The 27,566-nt window shown below is 37.2% G+C and overlaps 1 protein-coding gene and 1 long non-coding RNA gene across 16 annotated transcripts in view; one reads left to right on the forward strand and one right to left on the reverse strand.

Moving 5' to 3' along the window:
* Positions 1–27,566, forward strand: part of Dmd (dystrophin) — a 2,349,574-nt gene that overhangs the window by 2,293,018 nt on the left and 28,990 nt on the right. For 10 of the 13 annotated variants that reach the window (XM_087599109.1, NM_001370876.1, XM_087599108.1 and 7 more), the window contains 2 exon segments: positions 798–863; positions 3,510–3,668. The exons of the other annotated variants lie outside the window; for them this stretch is intronic. In XM_087599109.1, coding sequence (XP_087455235.1) covers positions 798–863; positions 3,510–3,668 — 225 coding nt within the window. 13 annotated transcript variants of the gene reach the window in all.
* Positions 773–26,689, reverse strand: LOC147998229 (uncharacterized). 3 transcript variants are annotated; one of them, XR_015646974.1, is made up of 4 exons: positions 26,525–26,624; positions 18,948–19,072; positions 14,143–14,196; positions 3,478–4,179 (listed from the first exon to the last, which is right to left on the reverse strand). It is a non-coding gene; the product is annotated as an uncharacterized LOC147998229 (long non-coding RNA). The 3 variants fall into 3 exon arrangements; XR_015646976.1 differs by lacking the exon at positions 3,478–4,179 and adding an exon at positions 10,668–12,880 and having other exon boundaries at positions 26,525–26,658; XR_015646975.1 differs by lacking the exon at positions 14,143–14,196 and having other exon boundaries at positions 773–4,179; positions 26,525–26,689.

Raw genomic sequence — 27,566 nt, forward strand, 5'->3', positions numbered from 1 at the left:
TTTTGTATTCTGAACACATTTGCTAAATTGCCTTACAAGTCCTCTAACCTCCTTAGAAACCTACTAGAGTACATATATTAATCTGTGGAGAAAGAATACTGTGTTACGTAAACAATATATCACTCACTGGCCTTTTATTTCTGTTTCTTTTACATGATGTACTTTAAGAAGATAACAACTTTCTTAACTCTTGGACCTTTCTGTACCACCTTCTTAATATTTTAGAGAACTTTTATACTTAAACACTGAACTAATTATATCTTGTGCTGGTTCAATAAGTCTATTCAACTTTTCCTGATTGTCAAAAGACTTTATGATTAAATTGGTGGCAGAACACATAGAAGACTTACTGTGAATCCATCCTTTAGCAACATCCTGATTACTGGACATGCTCATCAATTGTGGCAAGCATCACCTAGCTATATACGACTATCATTAGTGAAAAGGCATTGTGTTAAAAGACAAGGGGTAGTGTAAGGTGTGGTTTTGCTCTTAGGGAAGATTTTCTTTTAAAAATAAAGACCTGTTCTCAGTGAAAGGAAGATTGATCTGTTGGGGCGAAAATCCCAAACAAAACACCAACAAAATACACCTTCCCATAGTTTTTACATTAGACATACAGAGCTACTAAATAGCCACTTCGACTGGTTAAGAAAACACACACATCCTTTAATTTGAAGGATTTCTTTCTCCTCTTGCCATGAGTTATTCTTTAGTTTTCAGGAATGTTCACTTAGGTCTTGAATAGATTCTAAGAAATCACAGAAGTTTTAATGAGCTTTTACGTTTTTTATCAGGCTAGCAGAAATGGAAAACAGCAATGGATCTTATCTAAATGATAGCATCTCTCCTAATGAGAGCATGTAAGTATCGCATCTCTTTTTACAAAATCTTCATGACGATGAATTGCTTTGAAGGATGTAGAGGTAGGATAGTATAGAATATAGGAATTAGCATCATATTCATTTGATCTCTCAAAGAGTCATTCATTGACTTCTTTCCTTAATTCTTAAAAACCTGGCACAGAATGAGCTCACATAAATACAAGCAACAATCTAGAGTACCAAAAAAAAAAAAGATTTTGCCTTATTTACATTTATTTAATGTCATATGATTACAAATTACTAACTCCAAATCACTTTGGCCACACTAGAAAAAAGAATAAGGTGATATTTGAAAGTAATAACTAAATAGGACTTCCTCTATTCATGGGAAGTGGAAATAAGATCTCCATATGTAATTGCTGTACCCATACACTGTTAGGTTGGCATTTTCCTTCATTGGATTGTGGTTTAGCATCATTATAGAAAGGCAGTGTTGTAAAGAGTTTGCAGGTGAGGAAAGACAAATGCAGGTCTCAGTTTGTCAGTAGGGTGATAAGCCAGCTGGGTTAGACTGTAGGAAGGAGATGTGTTATTGTTACAAATGGCCAAGAACCTCCTTGGCACTCAAACAGAGGCATCATCAACAGGCATGGGTAGTGCTCATAGTACAAAACACAGAGGAACTTTACCATAATCCAGGTAGATGACATTAGGGAGGGAGAGAAGTGAGCTTATGGAAGAAATAGAGGGTCCACTCACTGAACAAGTAATGTGGAGAATAGCAACTAAGCTAAAGTTCAGTGATGCTTTCAGTTTGATAAGCTGTGGTAAGAGAATGGTTTAACATCTTACTGTGGAGAATAGGTACATGAAAGCATGCTAAAGATCCTGTGTTGTTTGTATGGGAACCTAGAGTCTTATCTCCAGTTAGAAAAGGACCTTCCTAAGGATTAAGCCAGAGGAAATTGTATAAAAGTAGGATTTCTATATAATTGTTGAATACCATGTAACCTAGACCATAGAGGAGATCAAGGTAATGAGAGAGAAATCAACACTCAGACATTTACTTCAGACAACTCTCCTTTTTCCGACTAAAGCTGGGGTGCCATTATGTAATCTTCCCACAGGAACTGTGTAGCTAAAGAACCACGTCAATCTAAAGGCGTCAATGATCTGCTTCTTTGGCTCCCTCATTTTGATATTTGATGCTCTTAACTTTCACATGGGTTCAGACTGTATCCATATGACAGCCTCTGGCAGTCACGGACTGCCAAAGAGAATAGGAAGACAAACTTGATCACTGTTAAATATGGGAAGTGCTAGCAATAAAATTTCAGAATTTGAGGAGGGGAATAATACATTAGCTATGCAATAAAGTCATGATTATTTTATTTCACAACAAAATTCAGCTTTAGCTCATTCTGAGGACATGCAATCCATTTTCACTCTATTGTTTGGCAAAATACCATTATTTAGACCCAGTTTGGATGGGTCAGCTGATTTCATTTAAATGCTTTTAATGGCAATAATAATGGTAATATTCACTATTATCATTATTTTTGTGATGATAAGGATTTATCTTAGGGTCTTGATGCATGCTAGGCAAGTACTCACCCACTGAGATATATCCCTGCCCTCCAATAATTAGTTAATTCATTGTATCTCCACTACTTATCTGACTTCATGAACCAAACATGGATGCTTTATGGACATTCTCCTAAGGACTTGATATTTTAAAACAGAATTAGGTGGGTATGGCATGCTAGTAATGAAGGCGCATGCCTGAACTCTCAGTACTCAGGACGCTGAGACAGAAGGACTGTGAGTTTGAGGCCAGCCTGGTCCATACAGAAATTCCCCCTTGAAAAATAAAATTAAATGGATATGCCAAAGGGAGTAGACGAGCATCATCTTAATGAAATGTAAGCAGAAACAAAGCACTTTACTCTCCCTTCAAGAAGAAAATGAAGTTTCTAGAACTTGGCGCTACAGTGGAGTTCTCAAAAACTTTGAGTACGTCAATCTGAAAGTAATTCCTCCTGAGGGTTTTTTAGAAAGTTCACACATTCCACAAGACTGCTGCTGCTTCTCAGTATATGCCCAGCTCCAATTAATGCTTTAGGTTTAGTGAGGAATGAGTTGTTCTTGTCCTCTTTTAATCAGTCATCTTAATTTCTCCACACACGCCCCCCCTTTACTTTTTGTGTTTCTATCTAAACAATAATTAAAACAACCATTTATCCACAGGTTAATTATTGTTATCATCCACCTCGGAGACTTAAAGTTAAAATTAGCTGGCTGAAGCAGCACTTTCCGTTTCCTGCCTTCCGCTTAAGATAATATTTACTATTTTAAGAACTACGTGTCCCTCCTTCCTGCCCAATCAGTATCAGTAGCATGGCTAATGAACAGATTGTCTTGACAGGCTATCATTCATTTATCTGTGTAAATAGGCCAGTGAGTTTCATGTAGATTTTTGAAAATGAAGCACTTTAAATTGTCAGTAGAATAGTAGACCACAACCTCCATAGTTACCTAATTGTCTTTAGACTAGGGCAACAAAAGGTCTGACTAATCGTTGAGAGCAAAGAAATGTTTCCATTTTCAAATACACACCTGAGTCCCTGACCCAAGTACAAAATAAGGGGGGGTGGAAAAATCAAAACCTTTGATTTTATTTTCCAGAGATGATGAACATTTGTTAATCCAGCATTACTGCCAAAGTTTGAACCAGGACTCCCCCCTGAGCCAGCCTCGTAGTCCTGCCCAGATCTTGATTTCCTTAGAGAGTGAGGAAAGAGGGGAGCTAGAGAGAATCCTAGCAGATCTTGAGGAAGAAAACAGGTGAGTTGTCTTTGTAGCTTTGTCCTCGGTACACAGAGTGCACACGGAGAAAAGCGCCAGGGCTCCTCACTCCCTCATGTGATGTCTAACTGTTTGCTAAAATAATCTCTTCAGCTCCTTTTACAGATTCACTTGGGTTTTTTTTTTTTTTTTTTTTGGTATGAAGAATAAAATGAGTGCCATATAGCATGGTTAAGAACTCCTTATTTTAGTTGTAAAGGGATTAATGTTAATGGGGTTATTGGGTCTGTTGCATGTGTTCCATAGGTTTTGATGTGTACGTATTGGAGAATAGAATTTAAGAAAAAAAGCAAGTAACTTAATTAATGATTATGTAAGTTTTACATGTGTTTGGTCATATTACCAGAAACATTTAAGGAAATAGATTCATTGTCTTGGTATTACTTAGGAATAGTATTTCCGCTTATTTCTCATCATCAACTATAGACATTGCTGCTTTTGTTCATCTTCATAGCAGATTAGGTAGGCCATTCCATGTGTTAGACTCCACCTGTAAAAGGAAATTCAATATGAAAACATCAGAAATTGTTAAATAGGAAAAGCCAAGAGAATATTCATGATAACTATAGACCAGATAAATTCTAATGACCTGAAATATTGTATGGTGTCAGGATAATACAAACCACTGGCCTTTTTCTTTTTGTATTACATTTTCTGTATCACAGACAGGTACCTTGGTTAAGGGAATTTTTCACATAATCACCTGTAATCACTATGTGGCATTCTAAAGACTAGGCAAGTCTTTAAAGACCTGACTGCTCAAATATGTAGCTAAGTACTCTCATCACTTTTGGTTAGCCCAGGGCAGCAAGACATCTTAATCTAGACAACACACACCGTGTTTGAGAACCAGTGTGCTGAGGGAGAATGTCACCTCAGCATGAAATAGCAGGCTGCCATTCATCTAGTCCTTTCTACTGTCACTACTAGCCTTTCAGCTCTTAATACCCCTGACCTTTGGCTATAACTCTTTATCACGTTGGTTTCCTGTTAGTTCCTTGCCCTTTTTCCCAATAAATTCTCTACACTGATTAGTTCCAGAGCCACAGCATTCTTTCTTTATTGGATTTCTGTATCTTGATAGAACACCCAGCTTCTAAGCAAGGCATTGAAACTTTCCACTGTTTTCTCTTTAACTTGCTTTGCCAACTTCACCCTTCTTCTGTGGTGACCATGCAGTTGTAGCCAGGGTTTTATTTTGTGTGCACTTACTTCCTGGGTCATGTTTAAGCTTGCTCTTAGCCTATATCACTTGAGTCTTTGCTGAGAGAACTCCACTTTGCCCTTTTACTGTATGTAACACTTTCAAATGCATTGTGGCCATTCCATGATAAACACCATGTTCCTATAGTTCTACCTACCACAGTAATACCATTTCACTACTCACAGCGTGTTTGGTGAAGCGTATATGCTGTGAGTGTATATATATAAATATAGCAAGGAGATTACATGACCACCTGCACAGATGTAGTATTATATATCTGGGGAGAGAAGATTAATGGTAATTAGAATTATTTTCTAAGCTATATTTATAGAAGTAGAAATCAAAACCATAATACCTCTTTTATTTCATTGGTAACCGTCACTAATAATAATAAGTAATAACATTTAATAGCCATTCATATTAAATATTTATCAAAGTCAAATGGGAAGAAAATAGTGTCGTTTTCCTTATAAATATAATTTCATGTTGCTGAGGTGTAAGTACATTTTTTAGTATATAATAATTATTATTGTTTAATATGCCTTTTAACTCATTGGTCAGGACCCATATCTTGTTGATGGGTTGCTCATGCTCCCTCCTTGCCATGGTAACCAGGTCAATGAGTGTGGGGAAAGAATACTGATAATGCTCCTTTGTGTATCATTTTATGATTTTTTCAGGGCACTGTTTCTGGTACTGGGGACTGAATTCATGACCTCATGTATTCTAAGAACCTACTCTACCACTGAGAAACACTACCATTTTGAAAGTACTTTAATATATTTTAGATCATTTAATCTTTCAAAAAACTGTACAAAGAAGTACACATCTCCTTTCTTTAGATGAGAAAGCACAGGCTGAAAGAGGTTCGAATAGCTTGCCCCAGATTTCACAGCCAGCAGTGGTAGAGATAAATTCATACCAGGTTTATTTTTTCACACTTAAAATAGCCAACTCTACCTTGGATCAGAGAATAAAGAGTCATTCTATGCAAATGTCATCTACATAGAGACAGGGTTTATTCCCCAGAATATGCCTTACCTTGAGAGAATGTTTGCAAAGAACACCACTTTACCCTGAAATATATCCAGGCTTGTCACTGAAAATGGGATGGTTTGTTCTCTGAAAGAAAGATTATATAGCAGGGCTCCTTAGTGCTCCAAAATGAGACCTCTGCCATTATGTGAGTGTTTCTGGAGGTTATCTTGAAAAGGTCACAATAAGCCTTTTCTTCTACTACTTAGTTCTATTTTCACCTCCTCCTGAAATCCTGAAGAAATGTCTCTCCAGAGCCCCCTCCTGGGGACAGCCTGCCCCTGCCTCATTTTCTCTGTTCTGTCCTCTGCTGTCTTTGAGTTTTTATGACAGAGATTCAAGGCTATTCAGCTTCGATGACCTTTGAATTGGGTGTTGCTTTAAAAGCCTTTAATTTGTCATTTACTTCCCTAAGAAAGCCTGGGAAATCACTGAGATGCCTTTTCTCTGTGCCTGCCAGCTTGGATATTTACCAAGATAGAAGTAGGCTACAAAAATGGCAAATATGAGCCAAATTTAAGGAAAAATGGGGAAGGATGTTTAAAATTAAGATTGTACTAAATGCTTTGGATGCAGACTTTTAATATATCTGAATATCTGTATATGTTTAATGTACATCTATGGATATTTTATGTCCTCATTCTACAAAGTTGAATTATACAAAAATGCAGTTAGCCAAGAAGAGCTGTTTGGAGACTATATATATATTATTGAATTATATTAATTATTCTTTATCACAACGTCCCTGATCCCAATGCCCTGGGAAAACACAAGGTGACTATTGTAGACATGTCTCAGGGATATCTTATCTAAGCCATTAGACTTCCTTTTCTCTCATTCATTATACGTAGCATTCAAAAATATTTGTTGAATAAATGAATGAATGAAAGAATTAAACTGGAGGTGAATCTATCTTAGTTTTTAAATGCATGTGTTTTTTAAATAAATATTTCACAAGCCTAATACCATATTTGAAAGTGTTTAATTGAGCTTTTACTATTTTTAATTTCTGTTAGCTTTTAAAAGTACTTTCCCCTGCCTTGACAGGCATTGCTACTGAATTGCAGGCTCTGAGTGTCCCTTTAACCAGTACCCTCTGATTCTTAGCTTTTCCATAAAGATAATAATAAAGCTAAATCAGTCTCTGGAGTTTTCTGATAGTAACATTAGCCAGCTTAACAGATCATTTATAAGTTTTGTGTTCATTTCTCTGTCATGTCTATCACTCATTACCACAGATAATTGAGGCTCGTCTTTCCTTGGCAGAGGCCAGCTAAATTTTCCGAGTTTGTTACATCTTGTGTCCTTAGCACTATAAACTCAACACTCATAGTTTATCTTTTTTCTTCTGTACATTATAGCCAGTAGTCTTCTGATTTCAATCTATTCTTGGAAAATTCTAGCATGTTTTCTAAATTAACTGTTACAGTCTTTTCCCTGAGATCCAAAGTATGATCTCAGCAATGAAAGAGTAACCTTTATCAGAGACAAGGATTCCTTGACCATCTACTATCAGCATGGTAAATTGGAACGATTGTTCCTGTGTCTAAAATCCAGGTAACTATGAATCTGATAGACTGTGAAGTTAAAAGGCAACTACAATTGTTTCCCATTCTGTGTCAGTGAAGATTCAGCACATTTGTAGTACCTACTCAGTACCTTCGCATGCCTTGATTCTTGGGCAAGCAGGCCTTTACAACTTTGATTTGGTATTCTTTTGTTTCATTTCAGTCTTCTAAGATTCACACAGGATCATAGTACAGTTCAAGAAATTTTAGATTGGTTACTTTATACCACTGGAATGAACTAGCTGGAAATCATTGTCTTGTTCATATACCTTATAAGAAGCCTAATGTCTTGAAGTCTTGTCTTTATGCTATAAATCTTCATAGGCTCAGGCACCTTTAGTCTCTGTTGTTGTTTTGATCTATATGTGAGTCCAAGGGCTAGGAGTGGGCAGCCAGGATTGAATGAACCAAAGGACAAGGAACAGTGACAGAATGTATTTGTAAAAGCTACCTTGTGACCAGGTATGGTGGCATATATCTTTAGTTCCAATACATAGGAGACAGAGGCAGGTAGAGGTCTGTGAGTTCTAGGCCAATCAATTTCTATACAGTGAAAACCAATCTCAAAAGAAGGCCAAAGAAGGGAGGTAATGAGGAGGTCTAGTGGGCAAGACCCCTGGGAGCAAGAGTAGTATTACATGAGTTTAGGCTTCCTTCCCTACTATAGTGTACTAGTTGCTTTCTGCCAACCTGACACAAACATAGATGCATGTAGAAAGAGGGAATCTTAAAGAAGAAAATGTCTCCAAAGGATTGGCCTATAGCAAAGTCTCTGATATACTATCCCGATTGGGAGGTTCCAGCTCACTGTGGGTGGTACCACACCCCATTGCTGGTTGTGCTAGGTGCTTTAAGAAAGCAGGATGAGTAAGACATGGAAAACAAGCCATTAAGTAGCATTCCTCCACAGCCTGTGTTTTAGTTCCTGACTCTAGGTTCCTGCCCTGTTTAAATTCCTGTCCTGATTTCCTTACATAATGGACTATGATATGAAAGTATAAACAAAATAAACCCTCTTTTCCCTAAGTTGCTTTTGGTCATGGAATGTAGTCACAGCAATAGCATCGTAAGACAAATATGGGACCATTCCAGAGTGTCAGCTAGGATTGTGGTCCTTAGATTTGCATTTAGGTCCACGTTTTTTTGTGTACATGAGGTTTACATGTATGCATCGAGGTTCCCAGAGCTTTGTTGTGAGTGATTTCAAAAGAACAGGAGGAACTAGGAAAGTACATTTCTAGGCTATATAGGAGCTCATGCAAGATATGATTAAGGTCTTAAGTAGGTAGTACAAATGGGGAGACAGACACAATTTCAGTAATATCTGAGGGGATAGGCAGAGCTAATATTTCATGGGATGGGTAGAACTGTCAACACAGATTAACAATTGACTTGGTGGTTCAACAGCCCTGGGTAATAAGAAAGATTGGATTCCCAAGTCTGGCAGGTGCACAGGCAAAAGTTTTTTTTTTCATCTGGGATTGACAGTCAAGGATATCCCATACTTGAATTCTTAGAAGGTCGTTCAGGAGCCATGGAGTTAGAAAATAGCAAATGGAGTATAGCACCACTGAGTGTTGATGCTGGCGCCATTGTCTTGTATAAATGCCAGCAGTCTATAAGAAAGAGAACTGCTGTTGAAGTTCCTTTCCTCCTACTTCTTGTACATAGCATTCAATAAAAAAGAAAAACTTTGTTAAAATATGTAAAATAATTCCAACTACAAATATATTTGTAAATATTTGCATATTTAAAACTCGTCTTAAGAGGACACAAGTGAATAAGGTTAAAAGAAACAAAACAGTAATAATAATAATTCATAATAATAAAGATAGGTTTTACATATGCAAATATTTACAAATACATTTGTGGTTAGAATTATTTTACATTTTGCTATATATTGCAGAGTCTGTTCTTTTTTGGAAAATCATTTTTTATTATTATTATAAGTAGTATTTTTTTTTACTTTACATCCTGCTCCCTGACCCCTTCCAGGTCACCCCCTTCTATAATTCTTTCCCCCTACCCCTTCCCCTTCTCCTCTGAGTTGGTGGGGTTCCCTCTGGGTATTTCTCCACCCTGGAATATCAAGTCTCTTCAGGGCTAGGCAAATCCTCTCCCACTGAGGCCAAAAAATGGAGCCCAGCTAGAGGAACATATCCCCCATATAAGGCAACAGCTTTCGGGATAGCCCCCATTACAGTTGTTTAAGACCCACATGAAGACCAAGCTGCACTTCTACTGCATATGTGCAGGAGGCCTAGGTCCAGCCCTTGTACACTCTTTGGTTGGCGGTTCAGACTATGAGAGCCCACAAGCGTCCTGGTTAGTTGGCTCTGTGAATCTTCCTGTGGAATTCCTATCTCCTTTGGAGCCCTCCATTCTTTCCCCAACTCTTCCATAAGAGTCCCCAGGCTCCATCCACTGTTGGGTTGTGGATATCTGCATTTGCCTAGTTCCTTTTTTATATGTTGGGGAAAATGTGCCAGCAGATGAGAAGAGGACTTGGGAATGAGAGCATTTTCACAGAAGAGGTAGTAGAGAGAAGATGTTAAAGGGCAACAGGGTACAGGAAGAGGCCTGCCCTTGTATGGGACAAAGACCACCCTTGTGTTCTTTCTTAAATGTGCTAGATCAAGAATTTAGGGTAAAGAAAGAAGTTGAGAGAATCATGTCCAGTTGACACCACTGAAAACTAGAGACTGATTCTTAACATTTGTTCAAGTTAGCATTGTATATGAGAAGGTTAATGAAAGTAGGTATTTATGTTGCTTGGCAACATAGGCCACAAAACAGAGGACGACAGGACCTTTTTTGGTTAAAGGAGCTAGTTTAACACCGTAAATCAAACATCCATGACCTTTTATGGTTAAGGATGATGAAGAGCTGAAGTCCAAACACTGTATCTCAAAAGCTGTTTTAGAATTGGATCAACCATCACAGCTTTATTTAGGCAGAGAGAAGATGTTCATGAATCAGAGGTGGAATCCTCAAGAATCAGAGGCTCAATTCTAACTCACACTACCATAACTAATATTCTTTAGTTTATTTCAAGTTCATCAAAATCAGAGGGGACTGATTTAGGCCATCTATTTCATAGAAATGGATGAATAACCAAGAATTAACATTTAGTTTTCTTCCTCCTGATTATCTCTCTCTTTTTTTTTTATTAACTTGAGTATTTCTTATATACATTTCAAGTGTTATTCCCTTTCCCAGTTTCCGGGCAAACATCCCCCTAAGCCCTCCCCCTCCCCTTCTTTATGGGTGTTCCCCTCCCCACCCCCCCATTGCCGCCCTCCCCCCAACAGTCTAGTTCACTGGGGGTTCAGTCTTAGCAGGACCCAGGGCTTCCCCTTCCACTGGTGCTCTTACTAGGATATTCATTGCTACCTATGGGGTCAGAGTCCAGGGTCAGTCCATGTATAGTCTTTAGGTAGTGGCTTAGTCCCTGGAAGCTCTGGTTGCTTGGCATTGTTGTACATATGGGGTCTCGAGCCCCTTCAAGCTCTTCCAGTTCTTTCTCTGATTCCTTCAACGGGGGTCCTGTTCTCAGTTCAGTGGTTTGCTGCTGGCATTCGCCTCTGTATTTGCTGTATTCTGGCTGTGTCTCTCAGGAGAGATCTACATCCGGCTCCTGTCGGCCTGCACTTCTTTGCTTCATCCATCTTGTCTATTTGGTTGGCTGTATATGCATGGGCCACATGCGGGGCAGACTCTGAATGGGTGTTCCTTCAGTCTCTGTTTTAATCTTTGCCTCTCTTCCCTGCCAAGGGTATTCTTGTTCCCCTTTTAAAGAAGGAGTGAAGCATTCACATTTTGATCATCCATCTTGAGTTTCATTTGTTCTAGGCATCTAGGGTAATTCAAGCATTTGGGCTAATAGCCACTTATCAATGAGTGCATACCATGTATGTCTTTCTGATTATCTCTTTTTACATTGCAATTTGTAGTGAGTGTATTCCAGTTGCCGTAACGTGTGAAAATGCGGACTGCGTGTTCTTTAAGACTAAAGTTGTCAGGACATTCCATGAACTTCAGTCTAAGAGTCTGACGTCATTGAAATCAGAATATCAATCAAACGGTTTTCTGATGCACTTAGAATCTTGGTGTAGGAGATTGGAAAGTCACAGAAACTCTTTTTCTATACAGAATAAGTGAAGTAACCCATATCTTACAGCTACAGCTTCTATCTCTAAAACAGGCTGGATAAAAGCTCACGTTCTTACAATCCTATTTCTTTTGTTAGATTTTTCTGTTATGACCCCAACCCACCCATTCGGCTTGTGGGCTTCATTACTGGATCATCCAGCGACAATAGACTAGATTATGATCCTGACTTTCTTCAGTTACTTTATAGTCTGAAGCATATAATTTCATTTAATTCCAAAGCTACTACCTGAATACTTAATGTGAGACTTCAAAGATGAATAAGGCCTCTTTCTGACCAATTGAAGCTCAACACTTAATAAAATAATGTTGAAGTATGAACAATTAAAATCTAGAGTTATAGGTGCTCTGGATGAGCAACTAGGTCGATGACGAATTTTGTCTGAGAGACAAATATAAGGACAATGACAGCAGTTTCTTAGGCTAAAAGAAGGAAAGGATGAATTTCCCTGAGAGAACTACATATCATGCATTGTGTAGAATGAGAATAAGTATAGTGGAATGCAAGGTAGCAGCTACTTTATAAAGGACTTTATAAGTCATATTAAAGAGTTTGACTTTTGTTTTATATGCAGATGAGCAGTGAAGACATGTTTTGTGTTGTTTTGGGTTTTTTTTTCCTTTTGATGGAACAAGGGAAAAAAAAACTAAAATAGTTACAAGCAGAGAGCTCCAGCCAGAGACTGGTAAGACTCTAGTGAAACAGTGCAGCGGACAGCCTGTCTTTGAGTGAGAGCTGTGAGGAAGGGACCACAGAGTTGAAAGATCACCTAACAAATGAAGCCAGGGATGAAAATACAAGGGAGAACTGATGGTGCCGAGTTTTTAAATTAGGAAACTGGTAGATGATGATGTGCAAACAAAAAATAACAAGGCACAGAAGAAAAACTTTGGTTTGCAAAGGGGCAGGAGATAGGAAAAAATGTATCTAGTCTAATAAATTCAAGGACATTTTTATAAATTTTCTAAAAGGGAGTATTTTTATTAATGATTTTATTTATTTACATTTCAAATGTTATCTCCCTTCCTGGTCTCCCCTCGTGAACCCCTCACCCCATGCCCCTCCCATTTGCCTCTAAGAGAGTGTTCCCCCAGGAGGAAGAGGGGGCAAGGGGAGTACTTTGAAGTCACAGCAATCATATTCCTGTGTGATGAATGGGCACACTGGGAATGGCCTTGTTTGAACTTCAGGTTGCCTTGGAACCTCCCTGTATCTGGAGAGTAAGAAACATTTTTACAATGTCTTAATATTAGATGAAGGAAGTATGGGAAGCATTGTAATTTTCCTGGATTTTGATGACAGAAATGAATAGCTGTCCTTTGAGTGTTTGCTATAAAGGACCTGTTTAGCATTTATGTACTATTTTATTTAATCCTTACAACCCTATATCCAAAAGACTTGGTGTATGGACGGTAAAGACACTACCTATAGCTACCCTGTGGATTGATTCATCCTCTGGTTCTGAACTCTTAACCAGCATTAAACTAAATATAATTATTGGCCAGTGTAATCACCAGCATTTAATACAAAAGACCAAGCAGAACTCTGTGTGATTTTTGGTACCTGTGGGAAGACTGCCTTCAAAAATAAGACATGGGTGACAGTTGTCCAGGAATATAAGTTAGTACAACCCAAAATGTGTTGTACAGAATGTCTTTGAGAGACTTTAAAGTACTTTAAGGACAGATGAGCTTTCATATAAGGTATCATTGTTACATTAAATGATTGCTTGGAGACATTTAGGAGGGAAGCCATCTGATTAATGATGTTTAACCCAGCACTGTCCTCACTTAGTTGACCTCAAACCCAATTGTAATATTATACAGAACACATAGGAAGAAAAAAAATTCAAGTCTGTAATAAACCAACCAAAGACAGGGATAGTTAGCTTTCTATTATAAGTTTTAAAGTCTGGCCTTTGTCTTTTCTCAAGAGATCCAAAATACAGGGAGGGGTCTGACCATAAATCCTGGACATATGGTAATGCTGAGTCTATAAAATGCAAAGGAGCATGTGAGATTGTTCTTTGAGATCATTTCTTTAGAGAAAATTCTTTGCACCCATTTTGTGGACTGCTGTGAATCATCTGGGTTTTCCACTAACCGTGAACAAAAGATTCCACTAATACTTTGATACAATGAAGTTACTATTATAAAATACATAGTTGTTCACTGTTTGGCTTTTGAAAGTTTGAAAGTTGCCAAAGAAGGCAGAATAGTACATTTTTTAGAAAAATGTTTTATATACAATGGCCTCTTCTTGCTTCTCACACTTGCTAGGTCACAAGTTTAACATGTGTAGCCAACACAGAAGAAGACTTGTTTTCTGTCCCTTTACCTTATAACAGGAATGCAAATGTAGCTTTAAAGTACTTTGTAAATATGAATTTATAATATGTGTACTTATCATATGGAACTGTGCAATGCTACTTCAGGAAACACTAAAATTTTAAAGAAGAATGCTCAGTACACCCACCTTGTATGGCTTGTTGATGAGCATGTTCCAATCCATAGAGAGTCATAGAGTCATCTGAAAGAATGTTGAAAAAAAGGTCTGGAGTTTTAAGAGATAAGTCTTGAGTAAGGAGCTTAAGTGAGTTGTGGGGGAAGGTCACAATCATAGAGGACACAGAAAGGACTCCATCTAGAAAGAACGTGTATATAGATCAAACACCAAGGGCCTTATGGTGTGCTTCTTGAGAGGCTTCTGCAAATGGCTAACTTCTTCCATTCTGTATTTTTATCTTAATAATTAAAAGGTAACCTCTGTGTCTGCTACAAAGTACCACTCTTTACACTGTAATTATAGGTCCTAAGCAAATAAATTCATATACGTTCTTTTTCTATAATTTCCTAACAAATCAGAGGAATAGTTTTAAAAGTAAGTAACCTATGTATTTCTTTATTTACATTTTTTCTCCATCTTTATTAACTTGGGTAATTCTTATTTACATTTCAATTGTTATTCCCTTTCCCAGTTCCCCCTCCGGAAACTCTCTACCCCATTCCTCCCCCACTGCTTCTATGAGGGTGCTCCCTACCCAACTGACCATTCCCTCCCACCTCCCTGCCCTGGCATTCCCCTACACTGAGGCATCAAACCTTCACAGGACCAAGGGCATCTTCTCCCATTGATGCCCAACAAGGCCATCCTCTACTACATATGCACCTGGAGCCATGGGTTGCTTCATGTGTACTTTGTGTTGGTGGTTTAGTCCCTGGGAGCTCTGGGGTATCTGGCTGGTTGATATCATTGTTCTTCCTATAGGGATGAAAACCCCTTCATCTCCTTCAGTCCTTTCTCTAACTTCTCTATTGGGGACCCCATTCTCAGTCCAATAGTTGGCTATGAGCATCCACATCTGTATTGGCCAGGCTCACACAGCTATAATCAGGCTCCTGTCAGCATGCACTGCTTGGCATCCGTAATAGTTTCTGGGTTTGGTGACTGTATGTGGGATGGATCCCTAGGTGTGGCAGTCTCTGGATGGCCTTTCCTTCAGTCTCTGCTCCACACTTTGTCTAAGTATTTCCTCTTGTGAGTATTTTATTCCCCCTTCTAAGAAAGACTGAAGCATCCACATGATTCCTAGTCATTTTAAATTTTCCTAATGTTTATTACTGTGGCAGAAATAAACAATGCTCCACACACTCAAATAGGAGCTCTTGATAGGTATGAGATAGTGTTTCACCTTTCACTGTCTACTGAGTTCTAGGTGCATACATGTGTTATATAAATATGTGGAGGGAAAATACTTTTTGTAATTTGTACTGTGACAGAAAAAAAATTGCATCTTGTAGGTAAGACAAATTTTAGGTTGAAGGTTTTGTGGATAAATTGATGTCCTCCTCCTCTCCACTGGAAATCCCTGCTGGCTATTTCAGTTTCCATATACCCCACTGGTTGGAGTCTCAGCTAGGATTACCTCTATAAACTCCTCAGAGCCTCCCTTGTCCTAAGTTTCCAGCTAGTCCCACAAATGCTTCCCATTGATTTCTGTTCATACTTCCAGCCCTCTTCTGCCTTGCCTCTCCCCACACTTGATCCCCATCCCCATTCCCCTCCGAACCCACTCTCCTACCCATTTCCTCCCCCCACCTCCATCCACCTCCAATGAGTATTTTGTTTCCCAGTCTGAGTAAGATTCACACATCCTCCCTTTGGCCCTCCTTATTACTTTCTTTTGTTCTGTAAATGTATGTAGCATAACTATCCTGTACTTTATAGCTAATACCCACTTATAAGTGAATACATACCATGCATGTCTTTCTGGGTTTGAGTTACCTCTCTCAGGATAATATTTTCTAGTTCTATCCATTTGGCTGCAAATTTCATGATGTCTTCATTTTTAATACCTGAGTAACATTCTATTGTGTAAATGTACCACATTTTCTTTATTCAGTTTAGGGGCATCTAGATCATTTACAGTTTCTAGCTATTAAAAATAAAGTTGCTATGAACATAGTTGAGCAAGTGTCTTTGTGGGCTGTTCAAGCATCTTTTTACATATATGCCCAGGAGTGGTATAGCTGCGATTTCAGGTAAAAACTATTCCCACTTTTTAAAGAAACTGCCAGATTGATTTTGAGAGCAGTTAATACCAGTCTGCAGTCCCACCGACAATGGAAGAGTGTTCCCCTTGCTCCACATCCTCGCCATCATGAGCTCTTCTGATGGTGTAAGATAGAATAAGAATCTCAGAGTCGTTTTGATTTGCATTTCCCTGATGACTAAGGAGTTTGAACATTTCTTTAAGTGCTTCTAAATCATTCAAGAATTCTCTGTTTATCTCTGCACACCATTTTAATTGAGTAATCTGGTTTGTTTGTATCTAATTTTTGAGTTATTTAAATATTTTGGATTTTATTCCTCTGTCAGATGTAATGTTGAAGAACTTTTCCAATTCTGTACGCTGCCATTTTGTCCTTAGTCTTGCAAAAGCTTTTCAGTTTCATGAGCTCTCGTTTATTAATTATTGATCTTAGTGCCTGAGCAATTGGTGTTCTGTTCAGAAATTTGTCTTCTGTGCAAGTATGCTCAAGTATCTCTTCTATTAGATTCAGTGGTCTGGTTTTATGTTGAGCTCTTTGATCTCCTTGAACTTGAGTTTTATGCAGGATGATAAATACGGATCTCTTTGTGTTCTTCTACATGCAGACATCCAGTTAGACCAGAACCATTTGTTGGAGATGCTTTCTTTTTTCCCCCACTGTATGTCTTTGTCTTGTTTATCAAAAATCAAGTGTCTATAGGTATATGGGCTTATTTCTGGGTCTTCAATTCTATTTTATTGATTAACCTGCCTGTAATGCCAATACACTGTGGTTTTTATTGCCATTGCTCTGTACTATAGCTTGAAGTCAGGGCTAGTGATACCTCTAAAAGTTCTTTTATTTACCAGATTGTTTTACTCTCTTGGGTTTTTTATTTTTCCATTGAAGTTAATAATTGCTTTTTCACAATATGTAAAGGATTGTGTTGGAAATTTGGGTATTGCATTGAATTGGTAGATTGCTTTAGGCAAGATGGCCATTATTACTATATTAGTCGTACTGATCCATGAGCATGGGAGATCTTTTCATCTTCTGAGATCTTCAATTTCTTTCTTCAGAGACTTGAAGTTCTTGTCATACAGATCTTTCACTTGCTTGGTTGCCGTTACATCAAGATATTTTATATTATTCGTGGTTATTATGAAGGATTAATTTCCCTAATTTCTCCCTCATCCCATTTATCATTTGTATAAAAGAAAGCTACTGCTTCCTTTGAGTTAATTTTGTATCAATCCACTTTGCTGAAGTTGTTTATCAGGTTTAGGAGTTCTCTGGTAGAATTTTTTGGGTAACTTAACTTCATTTTTTTAATGCTGACTAGCATTCTATTGTATGGGCACATCCCATTTTTATATCTATTCATAAGTTGGATATTTGGGTTATTTTGACATATTGGCTACTTATACAAGTAAAGGGAATTATTTTGAAAAACATTTTTTTAAATTTCTGTCAATGGAATACAAGATATCAAATATGGTAAGAGTGTTAAACAGTACATTTCAGAAAGTGGAAAATATGCCATTAGGTTGAATTTATTGGGAGAACTTAAGACCTTGTTTAACTACATAAGAGGGGCTCAAGTTAGAACATATAAAGTGTAAAATTATGACTCTCTTAGCGGCTATTAAACCTTATTGCTGAGCATAGATCATGAAACTTTGACATTTCACCATACTTGTCTGAAAACCCAAACACTTTTTCCAGTGATACTCTTCCTAGGGACTTGACTAATTCACCTCCAGTCCTGGTTGGCCTTTTGGTTAGAGAAGAATATCTGCTACCATGTTTTCCTTGTCAGATTTATTTTCACAGAGTGTGTCTAGGATTTATTATGACTCCTCCACTTTTGCTGAACAGATGAGAAACATATTTCTCCTATAGATAATAATGTGTATAGCACCTAATCATTAATTTGTGAAGAATCTGTAAATCTGTAAAGCTAGTTAATATTGTTAAGTTCTGGTGGAGGGTTTTTTGTTTTTTATGGTTTTTTTTTTTGGATTTGAGCAAAACATTAGATTGATGTGTCAGTGGCATACTCAGAAAATATAGCATCTAGATACATTACCCTAGTCAACTTGACCCCAAATAATTTATTTTAATGGTAATCTGGGTATTATTTGACAGTTTTCTTAAGCAACTACCATAGTTGATCAAACCCAAGGAGTTCTCATCATGATTTTAACTAAGTAACTTTATTTTTCCTAAGTGTTCATCCTTGATAAACTTCACTAAAGCACAGATGGTGGGAAATGCACACTAATTGCAAAGTTTGGAGGTAGTAGCTATAACATGGCTAGGGGCTAGAACTCAAGTGAACATCAGGCAGATTTAGAAGGCTAATTCACTTTCCTCGCACTATATATTTACATTTTCTACCAAGCTCATTACAGTTTCATAGATTGTTTTCATTTAGGATTATCTAAGTAGTGTTTTCTGATAGGGAATTTTCAGCACACCTGAGGCTCCAAATCTGAAAACCACAAAACAGAGAGAGAGAGAGAGAGAGAGAGAGAGAGAGAGAGAGAGAGAGAGAGAGAGAGAGAGAGGGAGGAAGGAAGGGAGGGAGAGAGAGAAACAGAAAGAGACATGGAGATAGAGACAGAGATACAGAAAGAGGGGAAAATAAGAGCAGCTGAAACAACACTATATTGCAACCAACATTTGTGGAATACATGGTATGAACAAAGCTTAGTCCCAAGAACAATTTACACACAGAATACAGACCAGTGACATTGGCTCTTCAATCCTCATAATGAGATTAGTGCTTAAGTCAGTTGCTCCATTTCAGCAGGGAGTAAATCAAGGTCTTTCTAGACATCATCTCTCAAATTCCATTTTCATTCCCTCCTCTGCCAAGGGTGGTGAAAGGCAACAGAAAGACAAGGTGTCAAAAAGTTATATTGTTCAGATTTTTCTCCTGATGTTTTTTCTCTCCACTGTATGCTTTGACATCTATTTTAAAATGCATACAACCCTGGAAGAAATGATGAATTATTCTAAAATCCCAGTAAGTATTACGTTTCTTATATAAGACCTTTACACCTAGTAAATTTCAATAGGAATTAAGAACTCTGATTTTTTCAAAAGGGAGACCCTGTTAAGGAAAAAAAAAAAGGATTAGGAATGAGCCTGGGGGAGTCCTCCCATTTTTACTGTTTTGCTCAAGGCAGATCCAAAATATGCACATTATTATTTCCTACAATGTGAGATTCTTCTTAATTAACATTGGTAATGCCAAGTCATATGAATATCTTTTCTATCTAGTCTACAGGCATTTTTAACTTGGTGTTTGATAACGTATTTTGATATAGCTTTAAATAGTTATGATTGAAAAGGTTTGTTCAGTTTCCAGTTTCAAATGTATCATGCCGGCGGACTATTATGTCTTTTTGAAAAAGGAACTACTAATTCAGTAAGTATGTAGTGGCTCATAGTTTTATATGATTTATTCTGTCAATAAAAATCTTGGTAGATTTGGTTGCATCGCTTTTAATATTGTATAAGGATTTCTAATGTCTCTGATCTGTCCCTTTTCTACAAATACTACATATTGACCCTATGTGGGCTCAGACTTATTAAATACTGTAATGTACAATAATGTTTAAGAATATATTGATCATTGGAAAATTACTTTCATTTTTTAATTCACATATATATTTAAATACCTATATAATTACTCTTAGAAGGGGAGTTCCATTTAAAGAGTAGATGACCTATGTGAAATCATTTTATCTCTGCAAATTAGTAGAGGTTACAAAGGACTGTTGTAGTTATCTATGCTAGTTAGCATTGCCTTAGAGATACTTGTAAATCATTGCAAGGGACCAGTTGCTTTCACGTTCCCACCTAGTAGCGATGAGTCAATAAACCATGCCAACTTTTCTGCCCATTAGGTGCTTAGGAAATGTAAGTTTGTACCTGGGCAACAGAGTTTGTACACTTTGTGACAAAATTAATCAGCAACAACTATGTATGTATAACATGGAAGGTTGTTTTAGCTCTATAGAGAATAAGAAATTAATAATGGAATGGGAAAATTTTTTAGGATGACTGGCTACAAGAAGAAATCATAGTGACAGAAGCCATGTGCAATGAATTTGAATTAGTGTTCTTTAGGGAGCTCTGAGAAAAATACAATTTACAAGATAATCAAGAATGTAAATAGATTCTCTGTGGAGTTATTGTCTGATCCCTGACATATATTCATCTATATTGAAATTACTCCATGACTTCATCCTAACAATTAAAGAATCAGTAGGGGTGAGATTTACAGCTTCAAGAAGCTGGTATGTATCAGTTAGGGATGTAAATTTGTAAGCGACTGTTAAAATGAGTAAATTGTGTACTCGTGCAAACTCTTTAAAACAATTCACCTTGAGAGCCATAGCATATCTATAATCCCAGCACTTGGAGGTGGAGGGAAAAGGGTCAGCAATTCCAGGCAAATTGGTACTGCACAACAAAACATTGTCTCAAACAATGTAAAGCCTCTTACCTTGAAATGGCAGTTATATAGTAGTATCTTATCAATAATTTAAGGGAATAACCTCCTGTACATGTCTTATAAACACTGGATTAAAAAAAAATCTAGACACTGGAAAGATGGCTCTGTGATTAAGAGGACTTGAGTTTAATTCTCGGCTCCAATGCCAGATAACTTACAACTACTTCTCAGTCCAGCTCCAAGGGATCCAGTATTGTTGTCTGACTCATGTATATATGTAGCCCCTCACCCACAATTAAAAACAACATAAATCTTAAATAATTCTAGCATTATAGTATGTTTTAAAAGTATATAATTTTAGCTATGTGAATAGATACACCAAGCTGAAAAGCTGTGTTGCCCAATCTCTAACAAAAATATAACCTAAAAGTCCTGTGACCATGACTGTATTTATTTTAAAGCAATTGGCATTATGGCACATGCTTAATGCAGAAAGACCATAAGTTCTGGGTCAGCCTGGACTATACATTAAGTTCTCAATGTGCCTAGACCTTATTACAAAGCTGTATTTGAAGAACAAAACAAAGCAAAACCTAAAGCCAAAGCTTCATTTAATTAAACTTGTCTCCATGGGACTGAAGAGATGGCTCCTGGGTTATAGCCACTTCTGTTCTTCTAGAGGATCTGAGTTCAATTCTCAACACACTCATGATGGCTTTCATCCATTTATAACTCCAGTTCCAGGAGATCAAGTGCCCTGTTCTGGCTTCCATGTGAAGTAGCCACGCCCATGTTGCACAGATACACCTACAGGCAAACACTCATACCTACACATTAAAAAAAAATTAGTTTTTTGTCATCTCAAATTCAGCCTCATGTATCAATGCTTCTTGATAAATCTGAGCATTTATAAGTCACTTAAAAAAGAATTTAGACTTAAAGAACTTTACATCTTATTTAATTGTTGGCTGAGAAACCACCTTTAGTTGAGAGGCTAGCCTGGGTTATATAGTGAATTCTAAACCACCCATGGCTATAAAATGAGACCTTGTAAAGAGACTTTCCCTGAGTTGCATATCATATCAGAACTCTTGGCATAACAAGATGTGTCACATCAAAGCCTCAGGGTAGTAAGCAATCAATCAAGTTACTTAATTAAAGCTAAAAGCCATAAGTTTATCATATTTTTATTTAGGGAATGAATGCTTGATTGACTCATTGGAGTAGTGCATCGTGGAATGAATTAATACTAAGAGAACCTTGACTATACATCTGAAAAAATCTGTATGCCCTGGTTTCCTCTGATTAAGATGAGATTAGCTCTTATACTAAGTCATCTTCCTTTGCTCTCGCATTTATCTAGTGGCAGTTAATATATGAGATGAAAAATGAGAAGGACATAGCTTAACTTTAAAATTAGATAAATATCTTTGTGGACCAGAAATGGCAAGAAAAGCTAAACAGATGGTAGTGAGCAATAAATGAGATAAATTTGTGGTCTTCCAGCTCCTGATATCATAAAAGTGATTTAAAATTATCTTTAGACAGTGGGTACCCAGAGCCAAGATTGCTGTTCGAAATCAGGGCCACACAAAATACATATACATATACATATACATATACATATACATATACATATACATATACATACACACACACACACACACACACACACACACACACACACACACACTTGTACTTGAGCACAGACATTTTGACCTCTTTATCGAACAACAACTTAAATCCAAACATGAGGCTAATGTATAGAGCATGGGAGGCTGGTAGGTGGGTCAGCACTACAGCCTTGAAAGCAGCATCTGAAACAATCTGCCTACTGCCTGGTGGTGAGATGTGTGGTGTTTCTACATCACTCAGTGTAGATGCCAACAGAAGATATGGTTGTAGACTATCACTCCCAAAATGGTGAATGGGAGCAGCCTCAAAGTCAGTTGACACACAGAAAGAGAAGTTCAGAAGAACAAAGATAAAGGAAAACCTAGGCACATGTTTTTCGAGCATGTTTTCACCGAGAGTCCAAAAGAAGTAATGATAGCACGCCTCCCTCCAATGGACCATCAAAAGATGGAGTCTAGAGAATGTTACAACAAATATTGCTTGAAATTGCATTCATGACAATCAAAGATATAAATAAAGGAGTACCATTCACTAAAATCTGATTCTTTACAAATGAAAAAGCCATTGACATTTTGTAAACTCCACAAACTATACATTTGACCGAACTGGGTGAAAGGTTAGGGAAGGGAAGGAAAATAATATGCTTAGAAACACGGTATACACAAAGCTGAGGGGGAAGGACAAGATACACAAGTGCATAATTAAGAGAAGTAGAGAACTGACCTTTAGGATTGACCTTGACATTTAAGGGCTTTTCAGAAGAAAATGGAAAGAATTACACAAAGGGGCTAAAAAAACTAACTATAAATGTATTTCAGAATTTAAGAAGGATGTGAGTCTTCAATTAAATGTTCTCCCAAGAGGCCAGTAACTGTGTAGAAAGAAAAATCTATGTACAGCAGTTAGTGTTCGTTATACCTCAGCTTTGAGAAGCCTTGGGTGATTAGCCTGAGCTTCTGTCATCGAAAGACAGAAAACTAGAAATGAAATGTGTTGTATATACTTAATCATGTTTCCCACAAAGACGCTTAAGTGCTAACTTACAAAAAGAGGCTTGTGGACAACTGGACCACAGAATCAGTATAACAAGAAAGATGTCTCTAGAAGAGATAGTCTTCTGTTCTATCTTTATGACAGTAAGTGACAAAACAGTAATAACATTGTTACATCATTCAGAAGTAAATGTGCAAACTAGTGGTACTGAAGAGCACCACTAGTGACCCAGTTTGGTAAAAGGAAGGATTAACAACAATTTACAAATATCAATTCTACTATTTCAAGGGAAGTGGTTTTCTTTTAATATTTATTTATGTGTATGAATGTTTTACTTACATTTGTGTAAGTGCCTGCTGACCATGGAGGTCAGAAGAGAATGTTGGCTCTTTTGAAACTGGGATGAAGGGCCATTGTAAACCATCAGATGGATGCTAGGAAATAAATCTAGGTCCTCTAGAAGAACTCTTAACTGCCTAACTAAAACACCCCTCCTTAGCCCCAATAGTAGTGCCTGCGCGCGCGCGCGCGTGTGTGTGTGTGTGTGTGTGTGTGTGTGTGTGTGTGTGTGTGTGTGTGTGTGTGTGTGTGTGTATGTAAAACTGCATGATACAAGGAAGGGAAAATAAAGATTGTTGCTGTGGAATGAACACCTCTGAACATAGCTTCCATTTCCTAGAAACAGTTAACTGATTGCTTGATAAAATGCTCACGAATTGGATTTAATTAATTTGGACAACTACATAAATTTGGTTTAGATGTAGAGATGCAGAGATGCAGAGTCTGGCTGAAGGGAAGTAAACATCCATGAAGTTTGTATCACTGCTTTACCAGTGGTGATTGTTAAGAAACACACTTACTTCACAAACAGCTCTTGGAGATTGATTGCAAGAGGATCTCAGTCGGTATAGTCTAGTGATTGATTCTGTTCTTATAAATCAAAAAGATCAAAGATTGATTTCCTTCATGACTTTAAATTCCTGAAATTTTTGTGCAGTTTAGTACGAGGTACGGCTAAAATAATAACAGATTAAGAGTTTCCTGTGTCATTGTGGAATCTAGATTTATTTGACCCTAAATTTTTTAGTCTGGAGCACAAGCCATTTCTCTAATGTTAAACCTTCTTCATGAGATAATCTGACTGTCTCATATATTATTCAATGGAAAATCTCCTCTTTGCTCCTGGCCAGAACTTCTTCATTTATCTTGTCTAGAGAAATAATTATCTAAGAACAGCTGAAATCTGTTTTAGATTACTAAAATCTGAAATTTGCTGAAATCCAAAATTTTAGTTTGCTAGTTATTGTAACCAGAAGGGTGTCAAAGGCAGAGTATCCTTGTTTGTAATTGTATGTTCAGTAACTTCCAAAGCATTAAGATACTTGTATTCCATAATATTGTCTGTATTCCCTAGAATGGCAATTGAGTATAACCAGAACTGAGTGGAACAGTTATCGAGGGAAAAAAATCAATAACAATCTAAGTCTTTATACCTATAACTGCATAAAGCCCCATGTAAGTAGGTTATAATAGATTCAAAAGGAGAAACTAATAGATTATTTCAACATTCATCTAAGAAATTGGTTAGCTGCATGTTATCAGAAATTTAGTAAACACACAGACAATGCCAACATTAATGGACTTTATGTATACTGTCTTATGGAAAGGAACATACATATTTTTAAATACTCATTTAAAGATGATTATGAGCTAGAACTAGATCATATCCGGATAAAATGTTAACTGAATTAAAAAGTAGACCAAAATGATTAGAAAAATGGTTGGAAATAGAAAAAAACTGTACCTCTAAATCACAATGTGTTGAATTTAAAAGTTCACAAACATTACAAAATATAAGTAAACAAATTAAATCAAGTAATATATATATATATATATATAGTTGATGCAGAGATTGAGAAATGCATCCCAAACTTTCTAAAAACTGTAAAAATAAAAAGTAATCATTAATGGGTCCACACTTTTAATCTAGGCACTAGAGGACAGAAGCAGGAGGATCTCTGTGATTTTGAGGCCATGCAGGTCTATGTACAGAATTCCAGGCCAGCCAGGCCTACATAGTGAGACCCCCATTTCAAACAATAATAGCAAATGGCATTGAAAATCAACAGAGAAACAAAAGAGAAATACATAAAGCCATGGATATGAAATATTGTAGCTATAACACAAAAATAATGAAGAGCTTTGTAACATTCCTGTGTGTGAAAACTCAATTATATAAACTTAGTTCTTCTCAGTTTTAATATCTAAATTCAATATAATTCAAACTCAAAATGTGATCAGGGATTTTCATAAAATATGAAAATTTGATATGAAAATCATACAGATCAAAGAGATTACAATAACCTAGATAATTTTGAGGAAGAATAGAGTGGAAATGTGAAGTCCTACCAGCAATTGATTTAAAGTTATACAAACCAATGAAATAGAGTAGAGAGTACATAAGTACAACTGTGTGTTGATGAACACTTGATGTTCTGCAGAGGCAATGACAAAGACCAAGTAGTGAGTGGTGTTGCTATCAATGCTCATCTGTGAGAGGAAAGTAAAATTAGATCATAGGTTCACACTATATACAAAAAGATTTTGTAAAAATTAAAGTCCCAAATGAAAAAGGTAAAAAATTAATTTTTAAAGAACCTGCTATTTGTTTTCTATGTGTGTTGGGTTAAGTTCCACACTTAAGGGGTCAGAGGACAAAATGTACAAGTTGGTTCTCTCCACTATTTAAGTTCTACTGATTGAATTCAGGTCAAGTTTGCCTGCACACTTGACCTGTTAAGCCATCTCCCTGGTCCACAGTTTTTATATATAATTTAACTTTCATTGAAAATAGCTGTTTTACATACAATATATTCTGATCCAAGTTTCTCCTCCCCGAACTCCTCCCAGATTCTCCACACTTACCCTAACTCACATTCTTTCTTTATCTCTCTGTCTTTTTTTCATTAGAAAATGGGCAACTAAACACACACACACACACACACACACACACACACACACACACACACACACACACACCTGATTAGGGCAAAACAAGCAAACATTCAGGGGAAAAAAGAGCCAAAGGAAAAGCCTAAGAAGCATACAGTTGCATATCCACACAGAAATACACACAAACACAGAGTGGGGTGGGGAGATCCCATGAAAACATGAAATCAGAAACCATACTATATAAGCAAAAGATTTGTGAGATAAAAAAAAAACTTACCCAAAGAAAGCATTATAAGACAAATCCTTCCAAAAACACCCCGGACTTCATTTTGTGTTAGTCATCTATGGCTGGCCATTGAACCTGCCGTTGAGTGAGTGTGGTTTATATACCTAGCTACCCAGAGAGACTCCATTGGAGGAAACTAATGTTTTCTTTGTGGGTTATTGTCAGTTGGAGATCGGGCTGTGTGCCCACTTCCCCCCTTACTGCTAGGAACCCATGTGGCTTAGCCCTGTGCAGGCTCTGTGCATCCTGTCACACCGTCTGGGAGTTCATAGGTGTATCAGTCCTGTGGTGTTTAGAAGGCCTTGTTTGCTTGCTGTCTTCCATCCGCACTGGCTCATACAATTTTTCTGCCTCCTTCACAAAGCTCCCTGAACTGTTATGGGGAGGATTTGACGGAGATATCCCTATAAGGACTGAGTGTTCCAAAGTTTATCACTTGCTGGTCATTGTCCAGTTGTAGGTCTTTGTATTTGTTCCTATGTACTTACCACAGGAGGACACTTCTCTGATGATGGCCGAGCAAGACACTGATCTATGGATATAGAAAAATACTATTGATTCATTTCATGGCTACATTCTCTCAGCAGAACAGTGGTATTTGGTTTTCTCCTTAGGTACATGGTCTATCTAGTCTCAGGTTCTCAGCCACCTGAGCAGTATCAGGAATGGGCTCCATCTTGTGTACTGCTCCTTAGTTGTAATCAAATACTGGTTGGCAACTCTCACAACTTTTGTACCACTATTGCATCAAAGTCATCAATGAAGTTCAAAGAGTTTGTAGCTGGATCTGTGTCTACCTTTCCCCTTTGGTGGCCTGCAGCAAACGGTAGTTCAGTACCATGAAAGCTAGTCAATAGTGGTGAAGGTTCTAGTCAGGTACTAGTTAGATTCATCCATAATCAATGAGTTATATAGCTGTTATCTCTATCAGTAGGGCCTAGAACATATATATGTATTTATGTATTCACATATGCATACATACATATATATATATTCTTTTCCTATTGTATATTATATCCTATTGTATATTCTA

Source organism: Rattus norvegicus, chromosome X, assembly GCF_021556685.1.
Source record: "Rattus norvegicus strain SHRSP/BbbUtx chromosome X, alternate assembly SHRSP_T2T, whole genome shotgun sequence".
NCBI lineage: Eukaryota > Metazoa > Chordata > Mammalia > Rodentia > Muridae > Rattus > Rattus norvegicus.